The following is a 26256-nucleotide window of genomic DNA, read 5'->3' as shown; positions in this document are numbered from 1 at the left end:
CACCTAGAAGGTTGGCTGGTGAGCAACAGTCATCATAATAGTTTTAGAAAGGTGTTACTGAGTTGAGAAAGTTGAGAACCACTGGTATATACGTAGGTTCAGGGTCTTCTCAAATATAAATTGAATGGTACTCTCGTATGACCCAAGTCTGCCGCTGTCGAAGGATGGAGAGGCTCTAAGGATTTACATTTATGTACATCCGATGAGAAAGTGTCCAGAGGGAGTGCCCACTTGATCATGCTCTTCTATTTCGTCTGTGTTTAAAAAACCCAACTTTTCCTCCTTTTATTAAGAATACATTGGTCCAGCCCATTCCTAAGAAAAGGAACTGCTGTAAGTCTTCTATCGCCCCATCACTCAAACCTCTGCCATCTCCTATTTCCTCGAAAATCTAGATTGACATTTCCTTCATTCAGATTACCAATATTGCTTTCGTGGTGGAAGGTCGAGTGTGACCAGCCTCAACTCTTGTCTTTGCGATCTTGGTGAATCTTTCGCCACGTCTCTCGACATCTATTAGGCACTTAAGAGGATGACAAGTCTTACTAAACTGTCGTAGTTTCGATTTTCTGGTTTTCGGTGTTTTCTAATGAACAGTTTCCGCTCCAGCCGCTTCTCAACGTCCTGCCCTTTAACCTACGCCCTCTTCTCCTTCCATATACAACCTTCATTCTTCAGCCTCTACCCCTGACCAACTTTACGCCTATAGTTCCATTTGGAATGCTGAAACTTATTTTTCTTCCTATCCTTATTCACTACGTGTTATTTTTCTCGTACTGAACTTATGTCGTCTCTTAATTCGGACTTGTACAGCATCTTACAATCGTGAACAATATTTATTTGATTGTATAAGTTCAATGAGGCAATTCCAACGCACATCTCTTTTTATATTTTTCCTCGTTTTTCACGACCAAATTTGAGAACACTAGCATTCAACCATGCAATAACAAGGATGATACACATAACCGTATCCTTCACTTTCTCTTTGAAGCCATACATACTGAACATCAGAAAAAGTGTATCCGGTCAGATCAAAATAAGTTTCAGCTCTTAGTAGTTAGTGGTATAATTCACTTATGGTTGACTAACACCATCAGAAATTACCTTGAGAGCAACCACAAAACTGGTGTCCCTAACGGTGCCGATTGTGTAGCCGTCCTGGCGGGCCTGAGCAAGGTCATGTAGTGAGTCGATGGGTTTCTCAAAAGCTGGTATAGCCAACACCGCCGTCAGCGTCCCCGAGTACAGTGCTGGAGGTGAGTTTCAGAGATAAGATTAAAAGTTATTGGTCCTGGAAAGCTCTGTAAGAGAAAGAGAGAGATTGGACTCATACCTAAATTGTTTTCGAATGATGTCAAAGTCATGAGCGAGGAAAAAAGCGACGTGGATTGCGTTCATCGACAAGGAAACATGAACAAGCTTCAGAGTTACTCTCATACACGGTTGATGAAAGACAACTCATGTAAATGAAAGGTGATGGGTGTGGGATAGAATGGAAGAAGGCCTGGTTAGAAATGAGGGACTTGGGAGCAGATATTGTCCCCTAACCTGTCGCCCGAGTTCAATCATTGGAGATCAGTGGAGGAAACAACTGTGCGAAGGTAAAGAGAAGAATAGCATTTAGGTATAAGGATAAGATAATATTCACCGGGCTGTTTATGTTCTACGGTAGGCCAAAACTAGAGGTTTCTTATGTTTGGTCATCGTACCTAAACTAGCACAACGAAGTGACAGATAGGGTCCAGAGGAGGATAACAAACATACTACGATAATTAGGAGAACTCAAATAGAGGGAAAGGTCAGAGATTCATGAATTTACCCACTAGAGAAGAGAGAAAAGTTTTGAGTGACCTAATCGCAATCTTTAAGTTTTCAAAGTAAGATAGTGAAAAGAAAAGATACAGAGATACAAAATACTAAAAAGGAATTCAAACTGTAGCAGACCACTGGGTTCCTTCGAAGTTATTTGTGATTGTGTAAGATATCAGAAATTCATATATTGTGTGGCAAAAGTAGAAAGGCATACGGATGATACAAAAACAAGAAACCTGCAAATCAAGGAGGCGTAAATAATGTCATTCGTGGATCACTTTAACTGGTAAATCATTTCCTATGTTGATAATCCTACCGAAGCTGGACAATTATATTATGACAACTTAAAACAATACAATGTACATGTTGCTGCTGCCGCCGATAATGACCCGCCACATAAGAATCACACCAATTAGTCTGATGTCAGGCCGAAGTTAATGAATAATACTTTCGCCTATTGTTGCATACGATCACCATGTATAAGCCTCCAAGTATAATTGCACTAGCTGCAGTAAGTCTGATATTTTTCCATACCTGTTCATAATTTCCTGCTGTGTATTGTATGTTATGATTGGTGGCATTCGTCCAAGCGAATATGGAGAAAGGAAAAGAATGTTGGTTGTCAATTATTGTATCAAATACTTTCAAGTAGCCACTTTTTGTAATGCTCATTGTAGTCTTCTGGAGTACACAGGCTAATCTTACCGTATATGTAGAAGGAGAAAAGGTACCAGCAGAAGAATAAGAAGCGGAGGGACCATCGATGGGATATGATGAGGTTGCTCTGTACCATCAGGTTCCTGTACATGTTGAAGCTGAAGTTCTGCAAGGAGTACTGGGCTCTGTCTTCTTCTTCTGTATATGCCACCAGCAGACGAGTCACCAGATAAAGTATCGGTCCTACAAGTAGAGTCACCAGGCAGATACACAGCCACACCTGCCAGGGTAAAGGGTACACAGTCACCAGGCAGATACACAGCCACACCTGTCAGGGTAAAGGGTACACAGTCACCAGGCAGATACACAGCCACACCTGCCAGGGTAAAGGGTACACAGTCACCAGACAGATACACAGCCACACCTGTCAGGGTAAAAGATACAGACCTGTGTCATTTGAGGCAATTGGGACAGTATCATAGGCCAAGTGTTAGAGTAATAGGTCCGTTGACACTGTCATCACGTACGTCAGTGACACTTTCACCGATGTGGTGAACACGAAATCGGTCAGCAGGTATAGCAGCAGGGCTACAAGCACCTTCAATACAATACTCACTCACAACTGCTGAAGCAAGCGATGATTAAACCAATGGTCAGCAAGTAAAGTAGTGGTAGGCTGTACCAGGAAAATAATTGGTCTCAGGCATACCTGTCTATGTAGTTTGGTGGAGCTCCTGAAGGATCTATAACACCCTCTGTGCAAACCCATGTTGCTAACAACACTTGCCACAACAAGGTTATACTGACTGGAGAAGAAGTTAGCAAGTAGGGTGTTGCAAGTAATGACTAACTATATCTTGGGTTTGCATGTAGAGATCTGGACTCACACCAACTGGGGCAGCTGGACCGAGAGTTAGATAATTTGGCCCACAGCTCTACCGTCTCACCTGAGTTTTGATCATCATTTGCTGTAGCAGATGAGGGCTCATCGAATGCCCTTTTGAACCTGACCTACAGTCACCATAACCATTTTCCCCAACAAGTTCTACTGGTAACAATAATAATATGACGGCTGCCTTTCCTGCAGACCCATGTCAGAAATGGAAATCACCTATAACGTGCACACACAAACATATATATATATATATATATATATATATATATATATATATATATATATATATATATATATATATATATATATATATTCTTTTTTTTTTGTCGCTGTCTCCCGCGTTTGCGAGGTAGCGCAAGGAAACAGAGGAAAGAAATGGCCCAACCCACCCCCATACACATGTATATACATACGTCCACACACGCAAATATACATACCTACACAGCTTTCCATGGTTTACCACAGACGCTTCACATGCCTTGATTCAATCCACTGACAGCACGTCAACCCCGGTATACCACATCGATCCAATTCACTCTATTCCTTGCCCTCCTTTCACCCTCCTACATGTTCAGGCCCCGATCACACAAAATCTTTTTCACTCCATCTTTCCACCTCCAATTTGGTCTCCCACTTCTCCTCGTTCCCTCCACCTCCGACACATATATCCTCTTGGTCAATCTTTCCTCATTCATTCTCTCCATGTGCCCAAACCATTTCAAAACACCCTCTTCTGCTCTCTCAACCACGCTCTTTTTATTTCCACACATCTCTCTTACCCTTACGTTACTTACTCGATCAAAACACCTCACACGACACATTGTCCTCAAACATCTCATTTCCCGCACATCCATCCTCCTGCGCACAACTCTATCCATAGCCCACGCCTCGCAGCCATACAACATTGTTGGAACCACTATTCCTTCAAACATACCCATTTTTGCTTTCCGAGATAATGTTCTCGACTTCCACACATTCTTCAAGGCTCCCAGAATTTTCGCCCCCTCCCCCACCCTATGATCCACTTCCGCTTCCATGGTTCCATCCGCTGCCAGATCCACTCGCAGATATCTAAAACACTTTACTTCCTCCAGTTTTTCTCCATTCAAACTTACCTCCCAATTGACTTGACCCTCAACCCTACTGTACCTATTAACCTTGCTCTTATTCACATTTACTCTTAACTTTCTTCTTTCACACACTTTACCAAACTCAGTCACCAGCTTCTGCAGTTTCTCACATGAATCAGCCACCAGCGTTGTATCATCAGCGAACAAAAACTGACTCACTTCCCAAGCTCTCTCATCCCCAACAGACTTCATACTTGCCCCTCTTTCCAAAACTCTTGCATTTACCTCCCTAACAACCCCATCCATAAACAAATTAAACAACCATGGAGACATCACACACCCCTGCCGCAAACCTACATTCACTGAGAACCAATGACTTTCCTCTCTTCCTACACGTACACATGCTTTACATCCTCGATAAAAACTTTTCACTGCTTCTAACAACTTGCCTCCCACACCATATATTCTTAATACCTGCCACAGAGCATCTCTATCAACTCTATCATATGCCTTCCCCAGATATATATATATATATATATATATATATATATATATATATATATATATATATATATATATATATATATATATATTGAGTATTCCTGGTAAATCATATGGGAGGGTATTGATTGAGAGGGTGAAGGCATGTACAGAGCATCAGATTGGGGAAGAGCAGTGTGGTTTCAGAAGTGGTAGAGGATGTGTGGATCAGGTGTTTCCTTTGAAGAATGTATGTGAGAAATACTTAGAAAAGCAAATGGATTTGTATGTAGCATTTATGGATCTGCAGAAGGCATATGATAGAGTTGATAGAGATGCTCTGTGGAAGGTATTAAGAATATATGGTGTAGGAGGAAAGTTGTTAGAAGCAGTGAAAAGTTTTTATCGAGGATGTAAGGCATATGTACGTGTAGGAAGAGAGGAAAGTGATTGGTTCTCAGTGAATGTAGGTTTGCGGCAGGGGTGTGTGATGTCTCCGTGGTTGTTTAATTTGTTTATGGATGGGGTTGTTAGGGAGGTAAATGCAAGAGTTTTGGAAAGAGGGGCAAGTATGAAGTCTGTTGGGGATGAGAGAGCTTGGGAAGTGAGTCAGTTGTTGTTCGCTGATGATACAGCGCTGTTGGCTGATTCATGTGAGAAACTGCAGAAGCTGGTGACTGAGTTTGGTAAAGTGTGTGAAAGAAGAAAGTTAAGAGTAAATGTGAATAAGAGCAAGGTTATTAGGTACAGTAGGGTTGAGGGTCAAGTCAATTGGGAGGTGAGTTTGAATGGAGAAAAACTGGAGGAAGTGAAGTGTTTTAGATATCTGGGAGTGGATCTGGCAGCGGATGGAACCATGGAAGCGGAAGTGGATCATAGGGTGGGGGAGGGGGCGAAAATTCTGGGGGCCTTGAAGAATGTGTGGAAGTCGAGAACATTATCTCGGAAAGCAAAAATGGGTATGTTTGAAGGAATAGTGGTTCCAACAATGTTGTATGGCTGCGAGGCGTGGGCTATGGATAGAGTTGTGCGCAGGAGGATGGATGTGCTGGAAATGAGATGTTTGAGGACAATGTGTGGTGTGAGGTGGTTTGATCGAGTGAGTAACGTAAGGGTAAGAGAGATGTGTGGAAATAAAAAGAGCGTGGTTGAGAGAGCAGAAGAGGGTGTTTTGAAGTGGTTTGGGCACATGGAGAGAATGAGTGAGGAAAGATTGACCAAGAGGATATATGTGTCGGAGGTGGAGGGAACGAGGAGAAGAGGGAGACCAGATTGGAGGTGGAAAGATGGAGTGAAAAAGATTTTGTGTGATCGGGGCCTGAACATGCAGGAGGGTGAAAGGAGGGCAAGGAATAGAGTGAATTGGATCGATATGGTATACCGGGGTTGACGTGCTGTCAGTGGATTGAATCAAGGCATGTGAAGCGTCTGGGGTAAACCATGGAAAGCTGTGTAGGTATGTATATTTGCGTGTGTGGACGTATGTATATACATGTGTATGGGGGGGGGGCCATTTCTTTCGTCTGTTTCCTTGCGCTACCTCGCAAACGCGGGAGACAGCGACGAGGTATAAAAAAAAGAAAAATAAAAAAAAAATATATATATATATATATATATATATATATATATATATATATATATATATATATATATATATATATGTTTGTGTGTGCACGTTATATATATATATATATATATATCATCATCATCATCATCTAGAAGGAGTAAGCTGCAGGAATCTGTATGTGAGAACAACCTGGGAGTCGACATTGTCCTAACCTGTTGAAAGAGGCTCGCCTTTAGAATATAGTTAGGGAGACCAACTGTCTGATAGCAAACATTAGGAGAGCGTCCAGGTTCATGGATAAGGAAGTATTCAGAAAATTATACACGTTGTTCATACACAAAACTAGAATATGCTTCTCAGGTTTGATCAACGAACTTAAAAAGAACTGAAAGAGCAACTAGAGAAGGTCCAGAGGGGTGCAACAAATACAAAAAGAAAATTAAAAGATATGAGTCATGCGGAAAGGACTGAGGACATAATTCTACTCCTCTTGGAAGAAAGATGAGTAAGGAGTGACCTATCCACAGTTTTTAACTGCTAAAACAGATGGATGACGCAGAGGAGGGGATATAACAGCCTGGGGACAAAGTTATATGGATACACAGACCACGTAGACCCAAGGCCCAAGCGAGGTCGTCTGGCCTTAACGCTAAAAAAGATCATGAAATCGAGCAGGAAACTTGTGAAATAGTTACTCAAAAGTACTTTATAAATATAGTAGTGGTGGGAGAACAAAAGAAAAATCATTAAAGACATATTTAATGCAGATACATTCATAGATATGAAAAATTATATGACAGTAGAGAAGGTTCAATAGATGGGGTATCATGAGTTAAAACCCTGGTGCAACTATGATCTGAAACATTTTCATTTCTACCCATACATCAGCAGACACTCTTTACAGAAGCCTAGGTCTTACCTTCCTCAGATTCTCTTAGACTGCTCTTTTCCATCTCTCTCTCTCTCTCTCTCTCTCTCTCTCTCTCTCTCTCTCTCTCTCTCTCTCTCTCTCTCTCTCTCTCTCTCTCTCTCTCTCTCTCTCTCTATCTATCTATCTATCTATCTATCTATCTATCTGTCTTTTTCTTAAGATCTCTCCACTTTAAGAACTTCTGTCCACGATTGGAAACTTTGTCACGAAGAAACTCACCGAGGGCGGCAGTTGCTTAAAGCCACGTACCTCGACAGTGAAGGGCGAGAAGACTGCAAAGGACCGGTTCTTTTGTTTGGGTGCCCGTGACACCAGCGTCGTGGACTCGAAGTAGTAAGGCATGGTGAAGTCCACCACAGTCTCCCGGCTGCCTGCAAGAGGCAAATCACTACAAACCGTTGATGAAGAGTTGAAGTGGAATGAATGCATGAACATAGACTCACCGTTCACTAAGTTTTGGAAGATGACTATTGAAACGAAGCAAAGGAAGGCGTTAGCATGTACCTGATTTCTGAGTGGTACTGTAACTAATTTCTAAGTGGTATCATCAATCTCTGTAGACACAACGGACACATAAAGGGTCAGATTCCTCTAGGTGTGGTAGATCTTAACATGATGAAATATATTCATCTTCATTTGAATTAAAGGCAAGTAGAAGTTCTTAAACAGATGACGAGATGATGGACTTTTGTAAAGTACACTAAGTAAGTTGCTCAAGGTGCATCGAAAGTATGTGACATTTATTAGTTGTTAAGAAATAGAAGATGATCGATGCAACTTGTTTAAGATATAGATTAATCTGATGAATAGAAAATAAGTCATTAAATGTAAAGGTAAGATAATCATTATATTCATATATATTAAACCAGGGCATTGAAACGTCTGGGGTGAACAATGGAAAGGTCTGTGGGGCCTGGAAGTGGAAAGAGAGCTGTGGTTTCGGGGCATTACGTATGAGAGCTAGAAATTTAGTGTGAGCGAATGTGGCATTTTTTTTTTCTTTTTTTATTTTTTTTGTCTGTTCCTGGCGCTTTCTCGCTGCAGGTGGGAGAGGAATGCTATTTCATGTGTGGCTCGGTGGCGACGAATATGGATGAAGGCAGCTAGTATGAATATGTACATGTGTATATATGTATTTGTCTGTGTATGTATATGTATGTATATGTGCGTGTGTGGGCATATATATATATATATATATATATATATATATATATATATATATATATATATATATATATATATATATATATATATATATATATATATATATATATATATATATATATATATATATATATATATATATATATATATATATATATATGTATATATATATATATATGTTGGGATGAAGAGGTTGGTGAGAGTAGGTGAGCTTGGGAAGGAGACTTGTGTGAGGAAGTACCAGGAGAGACTGAGTACAGAATGGAAAAAGGTGAGAACAATGGAAGTAAGGGGAGTGGAGGAGGAATGGGATGTATTTAGGGAATCAGTGATGGATTGCGCAAAAGATGCTTGTTGCATGACAAGAGTGGGAGGTGGGTTGATTAGAAAGGGTAGTGAGTGGTGGGATGAAGAAGTAAGATTATTAGTGAAAGAGAAGAGAGAGGAATTTGGACGATTTTTGCAGGGAAAAAATGCAATTGAGTGGGAGATGTATAAAAGAAAGAGACAGGAGGTCAAGAGAAAGGTGCAAGAGGTGAAAAGGAGGGCAAATGAGAGTTGGGGTGAGAGAGTATCATTAAATTTTAGGGAGAATAAAAAGATGTTCTGGAAGGAGGTAAATAAAGTGCGTAAGACAAGGGAGCAAATGGGAACTTCAGGGAAGGGCGCAAATGGGGAGGTGATAACAAGTAGTGGTGATGTGAGAAGGAGATGGAGTGAGTATTTTGAAGGTTTGTTGAATGTGTTTGATGATAGAGTGGCAGATATACGGTGTTTTGGTCGAGGTGGTGTGCAAAGTGAGAGGGTTAGGGAAAATGATTTGGTAAACAGAGAAGAGGTAGTAAAAGCTTTGCGGAAGATGAAAGCCGGCAAGGCAGCAGGTTTGGATGGTATTGCAGTGGAATTTATTAAAACAGGGGGTGACTGTGTTATTGACTGGTTGGTAAGTTATTTAATGTATGTATGACTCATGGTGAGGTGCTTGAGGATTGGCGGAATGCGTGCATAGTGCAATTATACAAAGGCAAAGGGGATAAGAGTGAGTATTCCTGGTAAATTATATGGGAGGGTATTGAGTGAGAGGGTGAAGACATGTACAGAGCATCAGATTGGGGAAGAGCAGTGTGGTTTCAGAAGTGGTAGAGGATGTGTGGATCAGGTGTTTGCTTTGAAGAATGTATGTGAGAAATACTTAGAAAAGCAAATGGATTTGTATGTAGCATTTATGGATCTGCAGAAGGCATATGATAGAGTTGATAGAGATGCTCTGTGGAAGGTATTAAGAATATATGGTGTGGGAGGCAAGTTGTTAGAAGCAGTGAAAAGTTTTTATCGAGGATGTAAGGCATGTGGATAGAGATGTGAGCAGGAGGATGAATGTGCTGGAAATGAGATTTTTGAGGACAATATGTGGTGTGAGGTGGTTTGATTAAGTAAGTAATGTAAGGGTAAGAGAGATGTGTGAAAATAAAAAAAGCGTGGTTGAGAGAGCAGAAGAGGGTGTTTTGAAATGGTTTGGGCACATGGAGAGAATGAGTGAGGAAAGATTGACCAAGAGGATATATGTGTCGGAGGTGGAGGGAACGAGGAGAAGTGGGAGACCAAATTGGAGGTGGAAAGATGGAGTGAAAAAGATTTTGAGTGATCGGGGCCTCAGCATTCTGGAGGGTGAAAGGCGGGCAAGGAATAGAGTGAATTGGATCGACTTGGTATACCGGGGTCGACGTGCTGTCAATGGACTGAATCAGGGCATGTGAAGCGTCTGGGGTAAACCATGGAAAGTTCTGTGGGGCCTGGATGTGGAAAGGGAGCTGTGGTTTCGGGCATTATTGCATGACAGCTAGAGACTGAGTGTGAACGAATGGGGCTTTTGTTGTCTTTTCCTAGCGGTACCTCCCACACATGAGTGGGGAGGGGGATGTTATTCCATGTGTGGCGAGGTGGCGATGGGAATGAATAAAGGCAGACAGTGTGAATTGTGTGCATGTGTATATATGTATGTGTCTGTGTGTGTATATATATGTGTACATTGAGATGTATGGTATGTATATTTGCGTGTGTGGACGTTTATGTATATACAAGTGTATGGGGGTGGGTTGGGCCATTTCCTTCGTCTGTTTCCTTGCACTACCTCGCAAACGCGGGAGACACCGACAAAGCAAAATAAATATGAATATATATATATTTTTTTTTTTTCACTTTGTCGCTGTCTCCCGCGTTTGCGAGGTACCGCAAGGAAACAGACGAAAGAAATGGCCCAACCCCCCCCCATACACATGTATATACATACGTCCACACACGCAAATATACATACCTACACAGCTTTCCATGGTTTACCCCAGACGCTTCACATGCCTTGATTCAATCCACTGACAGCACGTCAACCCCGGTATACCACATCGCTCCAATTCACTCTATTCCTTGCCCTCCTTTCACCCTCCTGCATGTTCAGGCCCCGATCACACAAAATCTTTTTCACTCCATCTTTCCACCTCCAATTTGGTCTCCCTCTTCTCCTCGTTCCCTCCACCTCCGACACATATATCCTCTTGGTCAATCTTTCCTCACTCATTCTCTCCATGTGCCCAAACCACTTCAAAACACCCTCTTCTGCTCTCTCAACCACGCTCTTTTTATTTCCACACATCTCTCTTACCCTTACGTTACTCACTCGATCAAACCACCTCACACCACACATTGTCCTCAAACATCTCATTTCCAGCACATCCATCCTCCTGCGCACAACTCTATCCATAGCCCACGCCTCGCAACCATACAACATTGTTGGAACCACTATTCCTTCAAACATACCCATTTTTGCTTTCCGAGATAATGTTCTCGACTTCCACACATTCTTAGAGGCCCCCAGAATTTTCGCCCCCTCCCCCACCCTATGATCCACTTCCGCTTCCATGGTTCCATCCGCTGCCAGATCCACTCCCAGATATCTAAAACACTTCACTTCCTCCAGTTTTTCTCCATTCAAACTCACCTCCCAATTGACTTGACCCTCAACCCTACTGTACCTAATAACCTTGCTCTTATTCACATTTACTCTTAACTTTCTTCTTCCACACACTTTACCAAACTCAGTCACCAGCTTCTGCAGTTTCTCACATGAATCAGCCACCAGCGCTGTATCATCAGCGAACAACAACTGACTCACTTCCCAAGCTCTCTCATCCCCAACAGACTTCATACTTGCCCCTCTTTCCAAAACTCTTGCATTTACCTCCCTAACAACCCCATCCATAAACAAATTAAACAACCATGGAGACATCACACACCCCTGCCGCAAACCTACATTCACTGAGAACCAATCACTTTCCTCTCTTCCTACACGTACACATGCCTTACATCCTCGATAAAAACTTTTCACTGCTAACAACTTTCCTCCCACACCATATATTCTTAATACCTTCCACAGAGCATCTCTATCAACTCTATCATATGCCTTCTCCAGATCCATAAATGCTACATACAAATCCATTTGCTTTTCTAAGTATTTCTCACATACATTCTTCAAAGCAAACACCTGATCCACACATCCTCTACCACTTCTGAAACCACACTGCTCTTCCCCAATCGGATGCTCTGTACATGCCTTCACCCTCTCAATCAATACCCTCCCATATAATTTACCAGGAATACTCAACAAACTTATACCTCTGTAATTTGAGCATTCACTCTTATCCCCTTTGCCTTTGTACAATGGCACTATGCACGCATTCCGCCAATCCTCAGGCACCTCACCATGAGTCATACATACATTAAATAACCTTACCAACCAGTCAACAATACAGTCACCCCCTTTTTTAATAAATTCCACTGCAATACCATCCAAACCTGCTGCCTTGCCGGCTTTCATCTTCCGCAAAGCTTTCACTACCTCTTCTCTGTTTACCAAATCATTTTCCCTAACCCTCTCACTTTGCACACCACCTCGACCAAAACACCCTATATCTGCCACTCTATCATCAAACACATTCAACAAACCTTCAAAATACTCACTCCATCCCCTTCTCACATCACCACTACTTGTTATCACCTCCCCATTTGCGCCCTTCACTGAAGTTCCCATTTGCTCCCTTGTCTTACGCACTTTATTTACCTCCTTCCAGAACATCTTTTTATTCTCCCTAAAATTTAATGATACTCTCTCACCCCAACTCTCATTTGCCCTTTTTTCACCTCTTGCACCTTTCTCTTGACCTCCTGTCTCTTTCTTTTATACATCTCCCACTCAATTGCATTTTTTCCCTGCAAAAATCGTCCAAATGCCTCTCTCTTCTCTTTCACTAATACTCTTACTTCTTCATCCCACCACTCACTACCCTTTCTAATCAACCCACCTCCCACTCTTCTCATGCCACAAGCATCTTTTGCGCAATCCATCACTGATTCCCTAAATACATCCCATTCCTCCCCCACTCCCCTTGCTTCCATTGTTCTCACCTTTTTCCATTCTGTACTCAGTCTCTCCTGGTACTTCCTCACACAGGTCTCCTTCTCAAGCTCACTTACTCTCACCACCCTCTTCACCCCAACATTCACCCTTCTTTTCTGAAAATCCATACAGATCTTCACCTTAGCCTCCACAAGATAATGATCAGACATCCCTCCAGTTGCACCTCTCAGCACATTAACATCCAAAAGTCTCTCTTTCGCACGCCTGTCAATTAACACGTAATCCAATAACGCTCTCTGGCCATCTCTCCTACTTACATAAGTATACTTATGTATATCTCGCTTTTTAAACCAGGTATTCCCAATCATCAGTCCTTTTTCAGCACATAAATCTACAAGCTCTTCACCATTTCCATTTACAACACTGAACACCCCATGTATACCAATTATTCTCTCAACTGCCACATTACTCACCTTTGCATTCAAATCACCCATCACTATAACCCGGTCTCGTGCATCAAACCACTAACACACTCATTCAGCTGCTCCCAAAACACTTGCCTCTCATGATCTTTCTTCTCATGCCCAGGTGCATATGCACCAATAATCACCCACCTCTCTCCATCAACTTTCAGTTTTACCCATATTAATCGAGAATTTACTTTCTTACACTCTATCACATACTCCCACAACTCCTGTTTCAGGAGTATTGCTACTCCTTCCCTTGCTCTTGTCCTCTCACTAACCCCTGACTTTACTCCCCAGACATTCCCAAACCACTCTTCCCCTTTACCCTTGAGCTTCGTTTCACTCAAAGCCAAAACATCCAGGTTCCTTTCCTCAAACATACTACCTATCTCTCCTTTTTTCACATCTTGGTTACATCCACACACATTTAGGCACCCCACTCTGAGCCTTCGAGGAGGATGAGCACTCCCCGCGTGACTCCTTCTTCTGTTTCCCATTTTAGAAATTTAATACAAGGAGGGGAGGATTTCTGGCCCCCCGCTCCCGTCCCCTCTAGTCGCTTTCTACGACACGCGAGGAATACGTGGGAAGTATTCTTTCACCCCTATCCCCAGGGATAATATACATATATATATACATATACACATACACACACATACTCATACATACGCACATATACACACACACACACATACATATATTTACATATGAAAAATGTAAGAAACAATTTAGAAAACTGAAACTTCTAGCTTGAAATGAATGGAAAAAAATGAATGTCACATAATGGTTCAACCTCTGGCTATGGAAAAAAGGAAATGTATAATTTATTTACACAAACGTCAATAGCAGTTCTCATCAATTTAACCACTGTATCAATAAGCTTCAATGTCTAAGTTACATTTTTTTCCAATTTCACTATTTTCCTTCACATTTTCAATTGTGTGTGAAGGTTCTACTTCAAGAGTGATTGTTTTTCCAGTAAGGGTCTTCACATCTTGGTTACATCCACACACATCCATTTTTTTGCTGGGTTGTGGTGGTGAGTGACGGTCATGCGATGAGGGTTCCAGCAAGTGAAGTGGTGGAGCCGTCACTGGGAGAACTTAATAGTGTCCAGGGGATGTCCGATTTCCAGTTCCTTAAGATACGTGAAGATGTTCCCTTTCGTCGACCAGCTGGTGTTGGGTCGTGGAAAGCATCACTCATGAGTCACGTGACTCACGGAAATTAATCACTTCACTAATGATCCAGGTAATCACCATATAATCAGGATCTGCTTATAATTACTGAAGGTTTTATTTCAATAAAGTCATTCATTATCACTATATATATATATATATATATATATATATATATATATATATATATATATATATATATATATATATATATATATATATATATATATATATATATATATCGCAATGTTTCATCATAGATTTCATTAATCATTATAATCACTAATTTCTGCCATTATTCTATGCACTGATTATATCACTCACGATATATCTCAATGACGAATTAACATTATTCCTCAAGATTAATTATTAATCACCGATCCACACAAGAGTGGATGATACACTCATGATCAATCTCTTCATCAACCCGGTCGATTAATGATCACAAACAATCATTAATCACTTGATCTTTGCGTCAGAAATATATCATCAAAACACATCACATGTTCCACGTATGATTTAACGACACACTGACGTACGACGTAAGAACACCACTTGCGTCACGAAACACAGTCGACGTAGTACACATTACACATGTGCGAGTCAGTAACACTGTGACGCTAGCGTTACTGTTGTCATCATCCGTCACCACTGTGACGCCAGGGTTACTGTTGTCATCATCCGTCACCCACTGTGACGCTAGTGTTACTTTTATCATCATCCGTCACCCACTGTGACGCTAGCGTTACTGCTGTCATCATCCGTCACCACTGTGACGCTAGCGTTACTGTTGTCATCATCCATCACCACTGTGACGCCAGGGTTACTGTTATCATCATCCGTCACCACTGTGACTCTAGTGTTACTGTTGTCATCATCCGTCACCCACTGTCACGCTAGCGTTACTGCTGTCATCATCCGTCACCACTGTGACGCTAGCGTTACTGTTGTCATCATCCGTCACCCACTGTCACGCTAGCGTTACTGTTGCCATCATCCGTCACCACCGTGACGCTAGTGTTACTGTTGTCATCATCCGTCACCCACTGTCACGCTAGCGTTACTGCTGTCATCATCCGTCACCACTGTGACGCTAGCGTTACTGTTGTCATCATCCGTCACCCACTGTCACGCTAGCGTTACTGTTGCCATCATCCGTCACCACCGTGACGCTAGTGTTACTGTTGTCATCATCCGTCACCCACTGTCACGCTAGCGTTACTGTTGCCATCATCCGTCACCACCGTGACGCTAGCGTTACTGTTATCATCATCCGTCACCACTGTGACGCTAGCGTTACTATTATCATCATGCGTCACACACCACGTCACACACCACACATATATATATATATATATATATATATATACATATATATATATATATATATATATATATATATATATATATATATATATATATATATATATATATATATATATATATATATATATATATATATATATATATATATATATATATATACATATATAGTAAAAGCTTTGCGGATGATGAAAGCCTGCAAGGCAGCAGGTTTGGATGGTATTGCAGTGGAATTTATTAAAAAAGGGGGTGACTGTATTATTGACTGGTTGGTAAGGTTATTTAATGTATGTATGACTCATGGTGAGGTGCCTGAGGATTGGCGGAATGCGCGCATAGTGCCATTGTACAAAGGCAAAGTGGATAAGAGTGAGTGCTCAAATTACAGAGGTATAAGTTTGTTGAGTATTCCTGGTAAATTATATGGGAGGGTATTGATTGAGAGGGTGAAGGCATGTACAGAGCATCAGATTGGGGAAGAGCAGTGTGGTTTCAGAAGTGGTAGAGGATGTGTGGATCAGGTGTTTGCTTTAAAGAATGTATTTGAGAAATACTTAAAAAGCAAATGGATTTGTATGTAGGATTTATGGATCTGGAGAAGGCTTATGATAGAGTTGATAGAGATGCTCTGTGGAAGGTATTAAGAATATATGGTGTGGGAGGCAAGTTGTTAGAAGCAGTGAAAAGTTTTTATCGAGGATGTAAGGCATGTATACGTGTAGGAAGAGAGGAAAGTGATTGGTTCTCAGTGAATGTAGGTTTGCGGCAGGGGTGTGTGATGTCTCCATGGTTGTTTAATTTGTTTATGGATGGGGTTGTTAGGGAGGTGAATGCAAGAGTTTTGGAAAGAGGGGCAAGTATGAAGTCTGTTGGGGATGAGAGAGCTTGGGAAGTGAGTCAGTTGTTGTTCGCTGATGATACAGCGCTGATGGCTGATTCATGTGAGAAACTGCAGGAGCTGGTGACTGAGTTTGGTAAAGTGTGTGAAAGAAGATAGTTAAGAGTAAATGTGAATAAGATCAAGGTTATTAGGTACAGTAGGGTTTAGGGTCAAGTCAATTGGGAGGTAAGTTTGAATGGAGAAAAACTGGAGGAAGTAAAGTGTTTTAGATATCTGGGAGTGGATCTGGCAGCGGATGGAACCATGGGAGCGGAAGTGGATCATAGGGTGGGGGCGGGGGAGAAAATTCTGGGAGCCTTGAAGAATGTGTTGAAGTCGAGAACATTATCTCGGAAAGCAAAAATGGGTATGTTTGAAGGAATAGTGGTTCCAACAATGTTTTATGGTTGCGAGGCGTGGGCTATGGATAGAGTTGTGCGCAGGAGGTTGGATGTGCTGGAAATGAGATTTTTGAGGACAATGTGTGGTGTGAGGTGGTTTGATCGAGTAAGTAACGCAAGGGTAAGAGAGATGTGTGGAAATAAAAAGAGCGTGGTTGAGAGAGCAGAAGAGGGTGTTTTGAAATGGTTTGGGCACATGGAGAGAATGAGTGAGGAAAGATTGACCAAGAGGATATATGTGTCGGAGGTGGAGGGAACAAGGAGAAGAGGGAGACCAAATTGGAGGTGGAAAGATGGAGTGAAAAAGATTTTGTGTGATCGGGGCCTGAACATGCAGGAGGGTGAAAGGAGCGCAAGGAATAGAGTGAATTGGATCGATGTGGTATACCGGGGTTGACGTGCTGTCAGAGGATTGAATCAGGGCATGTGAAGCGTCTGGGGTAAACCATGGAAAGCTGTGTAGGTATGTATATTTGTGTGTGTGGACATATGTATATACATGTGTATGGGGTGGGTTGGGCCATTTCTTTCGTCTGTTTCCTTACGCTACCTCGCAAACGCGGGAGACAGCGACAAAGCCAAAAAAAAAAAAAGAAAATATATATATATATATATATATATATATATATATATATATATATATATATATATATATATATATATATATATTTTTTTTTTTTTTTTTTGCGAGGTAGCGCAAGGAAACAGACAAAAGAAATGGCCCAACCCCCCCCCCCCCCATACACATGTACATACACACGTCCACACACGCAAACATACATACCTACACAGCTTTCCATGGTTTACCCCAGACGCTTCACATGCCTTGATTCAATCCACTGACAGCACGTCAACCCCTGTATACCACATCGCTCCAATTCACTCTATTCCTTGCCCTCCTTTCACCCTCCTGCATGTTCAGGCCCCGATCACACAAAATCTTTTTCACTCCATCTTTCCACCTCCAATTTGGTCTCCCTCTTCTCCTCGTTCCCTCCACCTCCGACACATATATCCTCTTGGTCAATCTTTCCTCACTCATTCTCTCCATGTGCCCAAACCATTTCAAAACACCCTCTTCTGCTCTCTCAACCACGCTCTTTTTATTTCCACACATCTCTCTTACCCTTACGTTACTTACTCGATCAAACCACCTCACACCACACATTTTCCTCAAACATCTCATTTCCAGCACGTCCATCCTCCTGCGCACAACTCTATCCATAGCCCACGCCTCGCAACCATACAACATTGTTGGAACGACTATTCCTTCAAACATACCCATTTTTGCTTTCCGAGATAATGTTCTCGACTTCCACACATTTTTCAAGGCTCCCAAAATTTTCGCCCCCTCCCCCACCCTATGATCCACTTCCGCTTCCATGGTTCCATCCGCTGCCAGATCCACTCCCAGATATCTAAAACACTTCACTTCCTCCAGTTTTTCTCCATTCAAACTCACCTCCCAATTGACTTGACCCTCAACCCTACTGTACCTAATAACCTTGCTCTTATTCACATTTACTCTTAACTTTCTTCTTCCACACACTTTACCAAACTCAGTCACCAGCTTCTGCAGTTTCTCACATGAATCAGCCACCAGCGCTGTATCATCAGCGAACAACAACTGACTCACTTTCCAAGCTCTCTCATCCCCAACAGACTTCATACTTGCCCCTCTTTCCAGGACTCTTGCATTTACCTCCCTAACAACCCCATCCATAAACAAATTAAACAACCATGGAGACATCACACACCCCTGCCGCAAACCTACATTCACTGAGAACCAATCACTTTCCTCTCTTCCTACACGTACACATGCCTTACATCCTCGATAAAAACTTTTCACTGCTTCTAACAACTTTCCTCCCACACCATATATTCTTAATACCTTCCACAGAGCATCTCTATCAACTCTATCATATGCCTTCTCCAGATCCATAAATGCTACATACAAATCCCTTTGCTTTTCTAAGTATTTCTCACATACATTCTTCAAAGCAAACACCTCATCCACACATCCTCTACCACTTCTGAAACCGCACTGCTCTTCCCCAATCTGATGCTCTGTACATGCCTTCACCCTCTCAATCAACACCCTCCCATATAATTTACCAGGAATACTCAACAAACTTATACCTCTGTAATTTGAGCACTCACTCTTATCCCCTTTGCCTTTGTACAATGGCACTATGCACGCATTCCGCCAATCCTCAGGCACCTCACCATGAGTCATACATACATTAAATAACCTTACCAACCAGTCAACAATACAGTCACCCCCTTTTTTGATAAATTCCACTGCAATACACTCCAAACCTGCTGCCTTGCCGGCTTTCATCTTCAGCAAAGCTTTTACTACCTCTTCTCTGTTTACCAAATCATTTTCCCTAACCCTCTCACTTTGCACACCACCTCGACCCAAACACCCTATATCTGCCACTCTGTCATCAGACACATTCAACAAACCTTCAAAATACTCATTCCATCTCCTTCTCACATCACCACTACTTGTTATCACCTCCCCATTTACGCCCTTCACTGAAGTTCCCATTTGCTCCCTTGTCCCACGCACCCTATTTACCTCCTTCCAGAACATCTTTTTATTCTCCCTAAAATTTACTGATAGTCTCTCACCCCAACTCTCATTTGCCCTTTTTTTCACCTCTTGCACCTTTCTCTTGACCTCCTGTCTCCTTCTTTTATACTTCTCCCACTCAATTGCATTTTTTCCCTGCAAAAATCGTCCAAACGCCCCTCTCTTCTCTTTCACTAATACTCTTACTTCTTCATCCCACCACTCACTACCCTTTCTAAACAGCCCACCTCCCACTCTTCTCATGCCACAAGCATCTTTTGCGCAATCCATCACTGATTCCCTAAATACATCCCATTCCTCCCCCACTCCCCTTACTTCCATTGTTCTCACCTTTTTCCATTCTGTACACAGTCTCTCCTGGTACTTCCCCACACAGGTCTCCTTCCCAAGCTCACTTACTCTCACCACCTTCTTCACCCCAACATTCACTCCTCTTTTCTGAAAACCCATACTAATCTTCACCTTAGCCTCCACAAGATAATGATCAGACATCCCTCCAGTTGCACCTCTCAGCACATTAACATCCAAAAGTCTCTCTTTCGCACGCCTGTCAATTAACACGTAATCCAATAACGCTCTCTGGCCATCTCTCCTACTTAAATAAGTATACTTATGTATATCTCGCTTTTTAAACCAGGTATTCCCAATCATCAGTCCTTTTTCAGCACATAAATCTACAAGCTCTTCACCATTTCCATTTACAACACTGAACACCCCATGCATACCAATTATTCCCTCAACTGCCACATTACTCACCTTTCCATTCAAATCACCCATCACTATAACCCGGTCTCGTGCATCAAAACCGCTAACACAATCATTCAGCTGCTCCCAAAACACTTGCCTCTCATGATCTTTCTTCTCATGCCCAGGTGCATATGCACCAATGATCACCCACCTCTCTCCATCAACTTTCAATTTTACCCATATTAATCGAGAATTTACTTTCTTACATTCTATCACATACTCCCACAACTCCTGTTTCAGGAGTATTGCTACTCCTTCCCTTGCTCTTGTCCTCTCACTAACCCCTGACTTCACTCCCCAGACATTTCCAAACCACTCTTCCCCTTTACCCTTGAGCTTCGTTTCACTCAGAGCCAAAACATCCAGGTTCCTTTCCTCAAACATACTACCTATCTCTCCTTTTTTCACATCTTGGTTACATCCACACACATTTAGGCACCCCACTCTGAGCCTTCGAGGAGGCTGAGCACTCCCCGCGTGACTCCTTCTTCTGTTTCCCATTTTAGAAAGTTAATACAAGGAGGGGAGGATTTCCGGCCCCCCGCTCCCGTCCCCTCTAGTCGCTTTCTACGACACGCGAGGAATACGTGGGAAGTATTCTTTCACCCCTATTCCCAGGGATAATATACATATATATATACATATACACACACACACACATACACACACATACGCACATACACACACACACACACATACATATATATACATATGAAAAATGTAAGAAACAATTTAGAAAACAAACTTTTAGCTTGAAATGAATGAAGAAAAATGAATGTCACATAATGGTTCAACCTCTGGCTATGGAAAAGGAAATGTACAATTTATTCACACAAACTTCAATAGCAGTTCTCATCAATTTCACCACTGTATCAATAAGCTTCAATGTCTAAGCTACATTTTTCTCCAACTTCACTATTTTCTTGTCAAAGACACCATGCATGAAAACTATATATATATATATATATATATATATATATATATATATATATATATATATATATATATATATATATATATATATATATATATATATATATATATATATATATATATATATATATATATTTATATATATATATATATATATATATATATATATATATATATATATATATATATATATATATATATATATATATATATATATATATATATATATATATATATATATATATATATATATATATATATATTAATGGACTCCCGTGATGCAGTGGTTAACGTTCCTGACCCGGTCGTATTGAAGTGTCGCCCAAGGTCGAGCACATAAGTTCAACATTCCTGATTGCGGCAGTCGGTCCACAGTCAACCCAGCTGTTCATCCAGCCCTAGGGTCGGTCCATAAAATGGGTAACTGACTCAGGAAAGGTGTATGTGTTTTGATAAGTCCAAACACATGTGACAACGAAAGAGACAAAAGCTTCAATTCCTTATTAAAGTGAAAATTTACATCTTCAAAGGGATTTCTGCCGAGTATGAAGTATTTTTTATTATCACATAAAAGATTATTAATTTTTGATAAAGAATTAACTTTTGCTATAATCACAACTGAGGATTTTGTTATCAAGTTTATTCATTTCCATATCGATTTTAATTTCAAAGTGGTAACTTTGAGTGTTTCATCCTTGTTCACATAAATTCCAGTTGATGACCACTTAGAATATTTGGTTGATGTCCTGAATAATCTTAATTTACCGGCTTCAAATTCTGTGTTTATTGAATTGATAGAATTACATAAAAATGCTGTGTATTTCAATTTAACGGAAATTATTATGGTCAGAAATTTGGTATGGCTGTAGGTGAACTTTTTTACCAGTATTAAGTAATCTTGACATGGAATTCTTTGAAACAAAATTACTAAGGGATATCTTACCGAGGCAATTTGGTTATGTTGATGATCTTCTCAGTGTTTACAATCTCAGAAACGTGGGTAAATTTTGAGATTAAACACTTAATCGCCGAGTTAGCAATAACCGGATGTAAACTATTTACAAAAGATCGGTTGTAAAGGGTAGGTGGTGGAGTTTTGATCTGCGTTGATAACAGTCTATGTGCTGTTAAGATAAGTAAAGTAGACACACACACTTACGACTCTCTTTATGTTGACATTACCGACAAGTTCAAAAGCAAACTACGTCTCGGCGTTAGTTACAGACCTCCTAAGGAAAAGGAAGACGACGTTAAGATGTTATGCAATAAAATCAAAACTATAGTAAACTCTAGAGAGGCTATGATAGTAGGAGACTTCAACAGTCCAAACGTTAAATGGATGACATTAACAGGTGACCGAGAGGAAATGAGACTAACGAAACTGATTAAAGAAATTTTTGCAGAGCAGTTAATTGAAAAAGAAAAACAACTTGATTTTGTCCTTACTAGTGACACAAACTTAATCAACTCTTATGGAATAGGCGAGCGTTTACCAAACAGCGATCACAGTTTGATAAAATTAGAGATGAATCTAGATTATGAAATAAATGACAAGAAACTCTTGAACCTACATTAAAAGCCAATAAATTTTGAAGACATTAGAAACGAAATTCGCAATACCGATTGGACAAAACTTCTTTACGTTCACACAGTAGAGTAAATGTGGAATAATTCCAAGAACACATCACTCGAGATCGAAAATATACCTATTCCACGAATTACGAAGAGAACTTGCAATATTTCAAAACCATCAAGGATGAATTGGAGAATAGGAGGACTACTTTGCCAAAAGAAGGAAAAACATAAGAAATTCAAATCAATGGGAACTTATGAAAATCGCCGGGAAATAATCAAAATCCAACGAGTGTAAGATCATAAGACAGAGTAAACGCGAGGAAGAAAAAAGAATTTCTTTGAAAGCTAAGAATAATCCATAGGAATTCTTCAAATATATAACAAAGGAAGACAGTAAAAGAAGGGATTGGGCTATGAAGAAACATCCATGAGACACTAACTACCGACGACAAGCAAATAGCAACCATACTAAAATGTTCCTTTAACTCCGTATTCACAATTGAAGAAACATCTCGAATACCGCAACCAATGAGAATGGTTCAAGGACGTGATGAAGAAGAGTGGAAGGTTAGAGAAACAAAGAGCTCTGAAGTACTTAGATAGCTTGACCAATTAAATCCTAACAAATTCAACGGGCCAGACAACTTAGCTCTAAGATTTGTAAAAGAGGTCAGGAGACAGCCGATATACCCAATAACAAAAATACTCAACAAATCTCTATCGGATAGTCAGGTGCCAACTAACTGGAAACTAGCAAATGTTACTCCTATAGATAAAAAAGGAGATAAAAAGTGTGCCTTGAAATACCTCCCGATTAGCCTTACGTCAGTGTTAGGTTAAACGAGTGAAAAAGAATAAAAGATGAAATTGTCACGTTTCTAAACATCACAAAGTCATATTGAGCAACCAACATGGTTTCCGCAATAAAGAATCCTGCCTGACAGATTTCCTAGAATTTTTTAATGTTTTTTTTCAAAATTGGGATGAAAAAATACCCCCTGATGTAGCATAGTTAGACTTCCAAAAGGCGTTCAGTAAATAACTCACAAGAGGCTTTTACATAAACTTAGATTACACGGAGATTGGCTTACCGGAAGAAACCAGCGTGTAGTCTTAAAAGGCGAAGCCTGAGATTGGCCAGGGTGACGAATGGCGTGCCACAGGGGTCTTTCTTAGGCCCAATTCTTTTCATGATATACCTAGACTTAGAACTCCGTCTCACATCTAAGACCTCCATATTTTCTGAAGACACTATACTAGGAAGTAGATCTGTAAACAGGCGGGACTGCAAAATGATTCAAAGAGATCCTAACTTCCTAGCAAAGTGGTCAGACAGATCAAGTTTAATGTAAGCAAGTGTAAAGTTATGCACTTTGGAGACAAGAATATACTTTACTACTACAAACGATTCGGAAACTCTCTAAGTAAAGAAAATGAAAAAAGGGACCTTGGAGTTGTCATGAGCAACAATCTGAAGTACACTGAACAGTGTCGAGCAGCAAGTAAAAAAGACAACACAATGTTAGTTTTCATAGCCAGCAACATGGATTGCAAGACACCAGAAACAATTCTCACACTTTATAGTTCTCTAGTAAGACCACACCTTTAATATGCGGCCCAGTTTAGGTCCCCAAACTACAAAAAAAACGAGGAAAAATTAGAGCAAATACAAAGACGTGCGACAAAATTTATCCCATTCCTTAGAAATCTAGCATGCAAAGAGGGGTTAAAACCATTGGATCTCTTCTCCCTTATAAAACACAGACTTTACGGTGACAAGTTCGATAAAGTACATCACGACGCTCTTTTCGAAATACAAGGAAATACGGCTACCTGGACAAATGGAATAAAACTCAATTCTAAAAGATGTAGTAGAGACTTGGGAAAAAGCTTCTTTTCGTATAGGTGTGTTGAATACTGAAATGAATTACTGTCAGACGTTGTGAATGTAAAGACTATAAATACTTTGAAAAGTCGTTTACACAAAGATTTTATAAATTCAGGTATATTCTGAGACAAACGCCGGAAATACTGTATAAACAACTGCGGTAAAGGGGACAGTAAAAGACTAATGTGTAGCTGCGGAGAGTCGGTGACAGCTTAAAAAAACCTCTGAGTATAATTGCAATTTCTTGTCAAGTGAATTCCTTTTTTTTTTCAGACAACCCAGTCGAGGTCCAATTAGTCCTCCTGTTGTCTGTCTTTCTCATGTAAACTCATGCAAACAAACGAAAAGTTACAAAAATCTCTCTCTTTACATAACACTGTAGTACCTTCTATCAACTTTACTGTGGAAGTGAAAAATGATTGTATGAAAACATTTTTAGATTGCATGACCCATAGGGATAAAAACATGTTTAAGTTTAGCATATACAGAAAACCCACCAAGTAATGTATTCATCATTATTGAGCTCAATGTGACATTGTTGAATTATCATTATTAGGGCATTACGCATATGCAGTTCGGAAAATATTGAAAAGTTTAAGAAGGTATATTCTAATGGATCAAAGTTTAATCATTTTATAGAAGTTAAGCCAAAACCCCCTTGATAATATGACTACTTCCCAGGTTACTTAAATCTTTTAATGCAAACGTAGTATTCAGCAATAACAATACTATCAACAATATCTTAATCAAATACTCACCAGAAAATTCTGTCGGCTGTCTTTATAGAATCCCTTGTAAATACTGTAATATGTTTCATGTTGGACAGGCTGGTAAGGATCTTCATTCTAGACTTAAGCAACATAAATATAGCATAGGAACAATAGAGAATCAAATGCTTTGTTTAATCATGTTAAGAATTATGATCATTGTATTGACTGGAATAACGATAATTCAGTTATCAATTGTAACTCCTTTACCACGAGAAACATCACTGAATCTTCCATTGTTAAATACACAAAGAATTGCAACATTAATATTATTGAAGGTCTATACTATTTGGATAGCTTTGTCGTCGGCAAAATCTTTAAACGGTTCCCCTTCCTGTCCACATCATAAGAATTTTATTACAGAGATTCCAGGCCCGAACACCGCCATCCGGTAACACTTGCTTACCAATGGAGTCTTAGCTACGTCTCTTCCTTGTATATCAACTGACTGTTCTAGGTCTTCTATCTCATTCATGTATCTCCCCTGTCGATATGATCATTACACGAGAGACAG

General features: G+C 40.5%; 1 protein-coding gene across 1 annotated transcript in view; it reads right to left on the bottom strand.

Annotated features, from left to right (window-relative positions):
* Positions 1 to 1074: 1074 nt before the first annotated feature.
* LOC139753523 (uncharacterized) overlaps positions 1075 to 26256 on the bottom strand; it is a 193842-nt gene continuing 168660 nt past the window's right edge. Inside the window, exons 8-10 of the mRNA XM_071670169.1 lie at positions 7662 to 7800; positions 2518 to 2749; positions 1075 to 1250 (exon numbers count right to left, since the gene is read on the bottom strand). Coding sequence (XP_071526270.1) covers positions 1075 to 1250; positions 2518 to 2749; positions 7662 to 7800 — 547 coding nt within the window. The remainder of the gene's footprint in view (positions 1251 to 2517; positions 2750 to 7661; positions 7801 to 26256) is intronic.

Source organism: Panulirus ornatus, chromosome 14 (assembly GCF_036320965.1).
Source record: "Panulirus ornatus isolate Po-2019 chromosome 14, ASM3632096v1, whole genome shotgun sequence".
Taxonomy (NCBI): Eukaryota; Metazoa; Arthropoda; class Malacostraca; order Decapoda; family Palinuridae; genus Panulirus; species Panulirus ornatus.
Note: the sequence above shows the minus strand (reverse complement) of the source record. Positions and strands in the feature narration are given on the sequence as shown.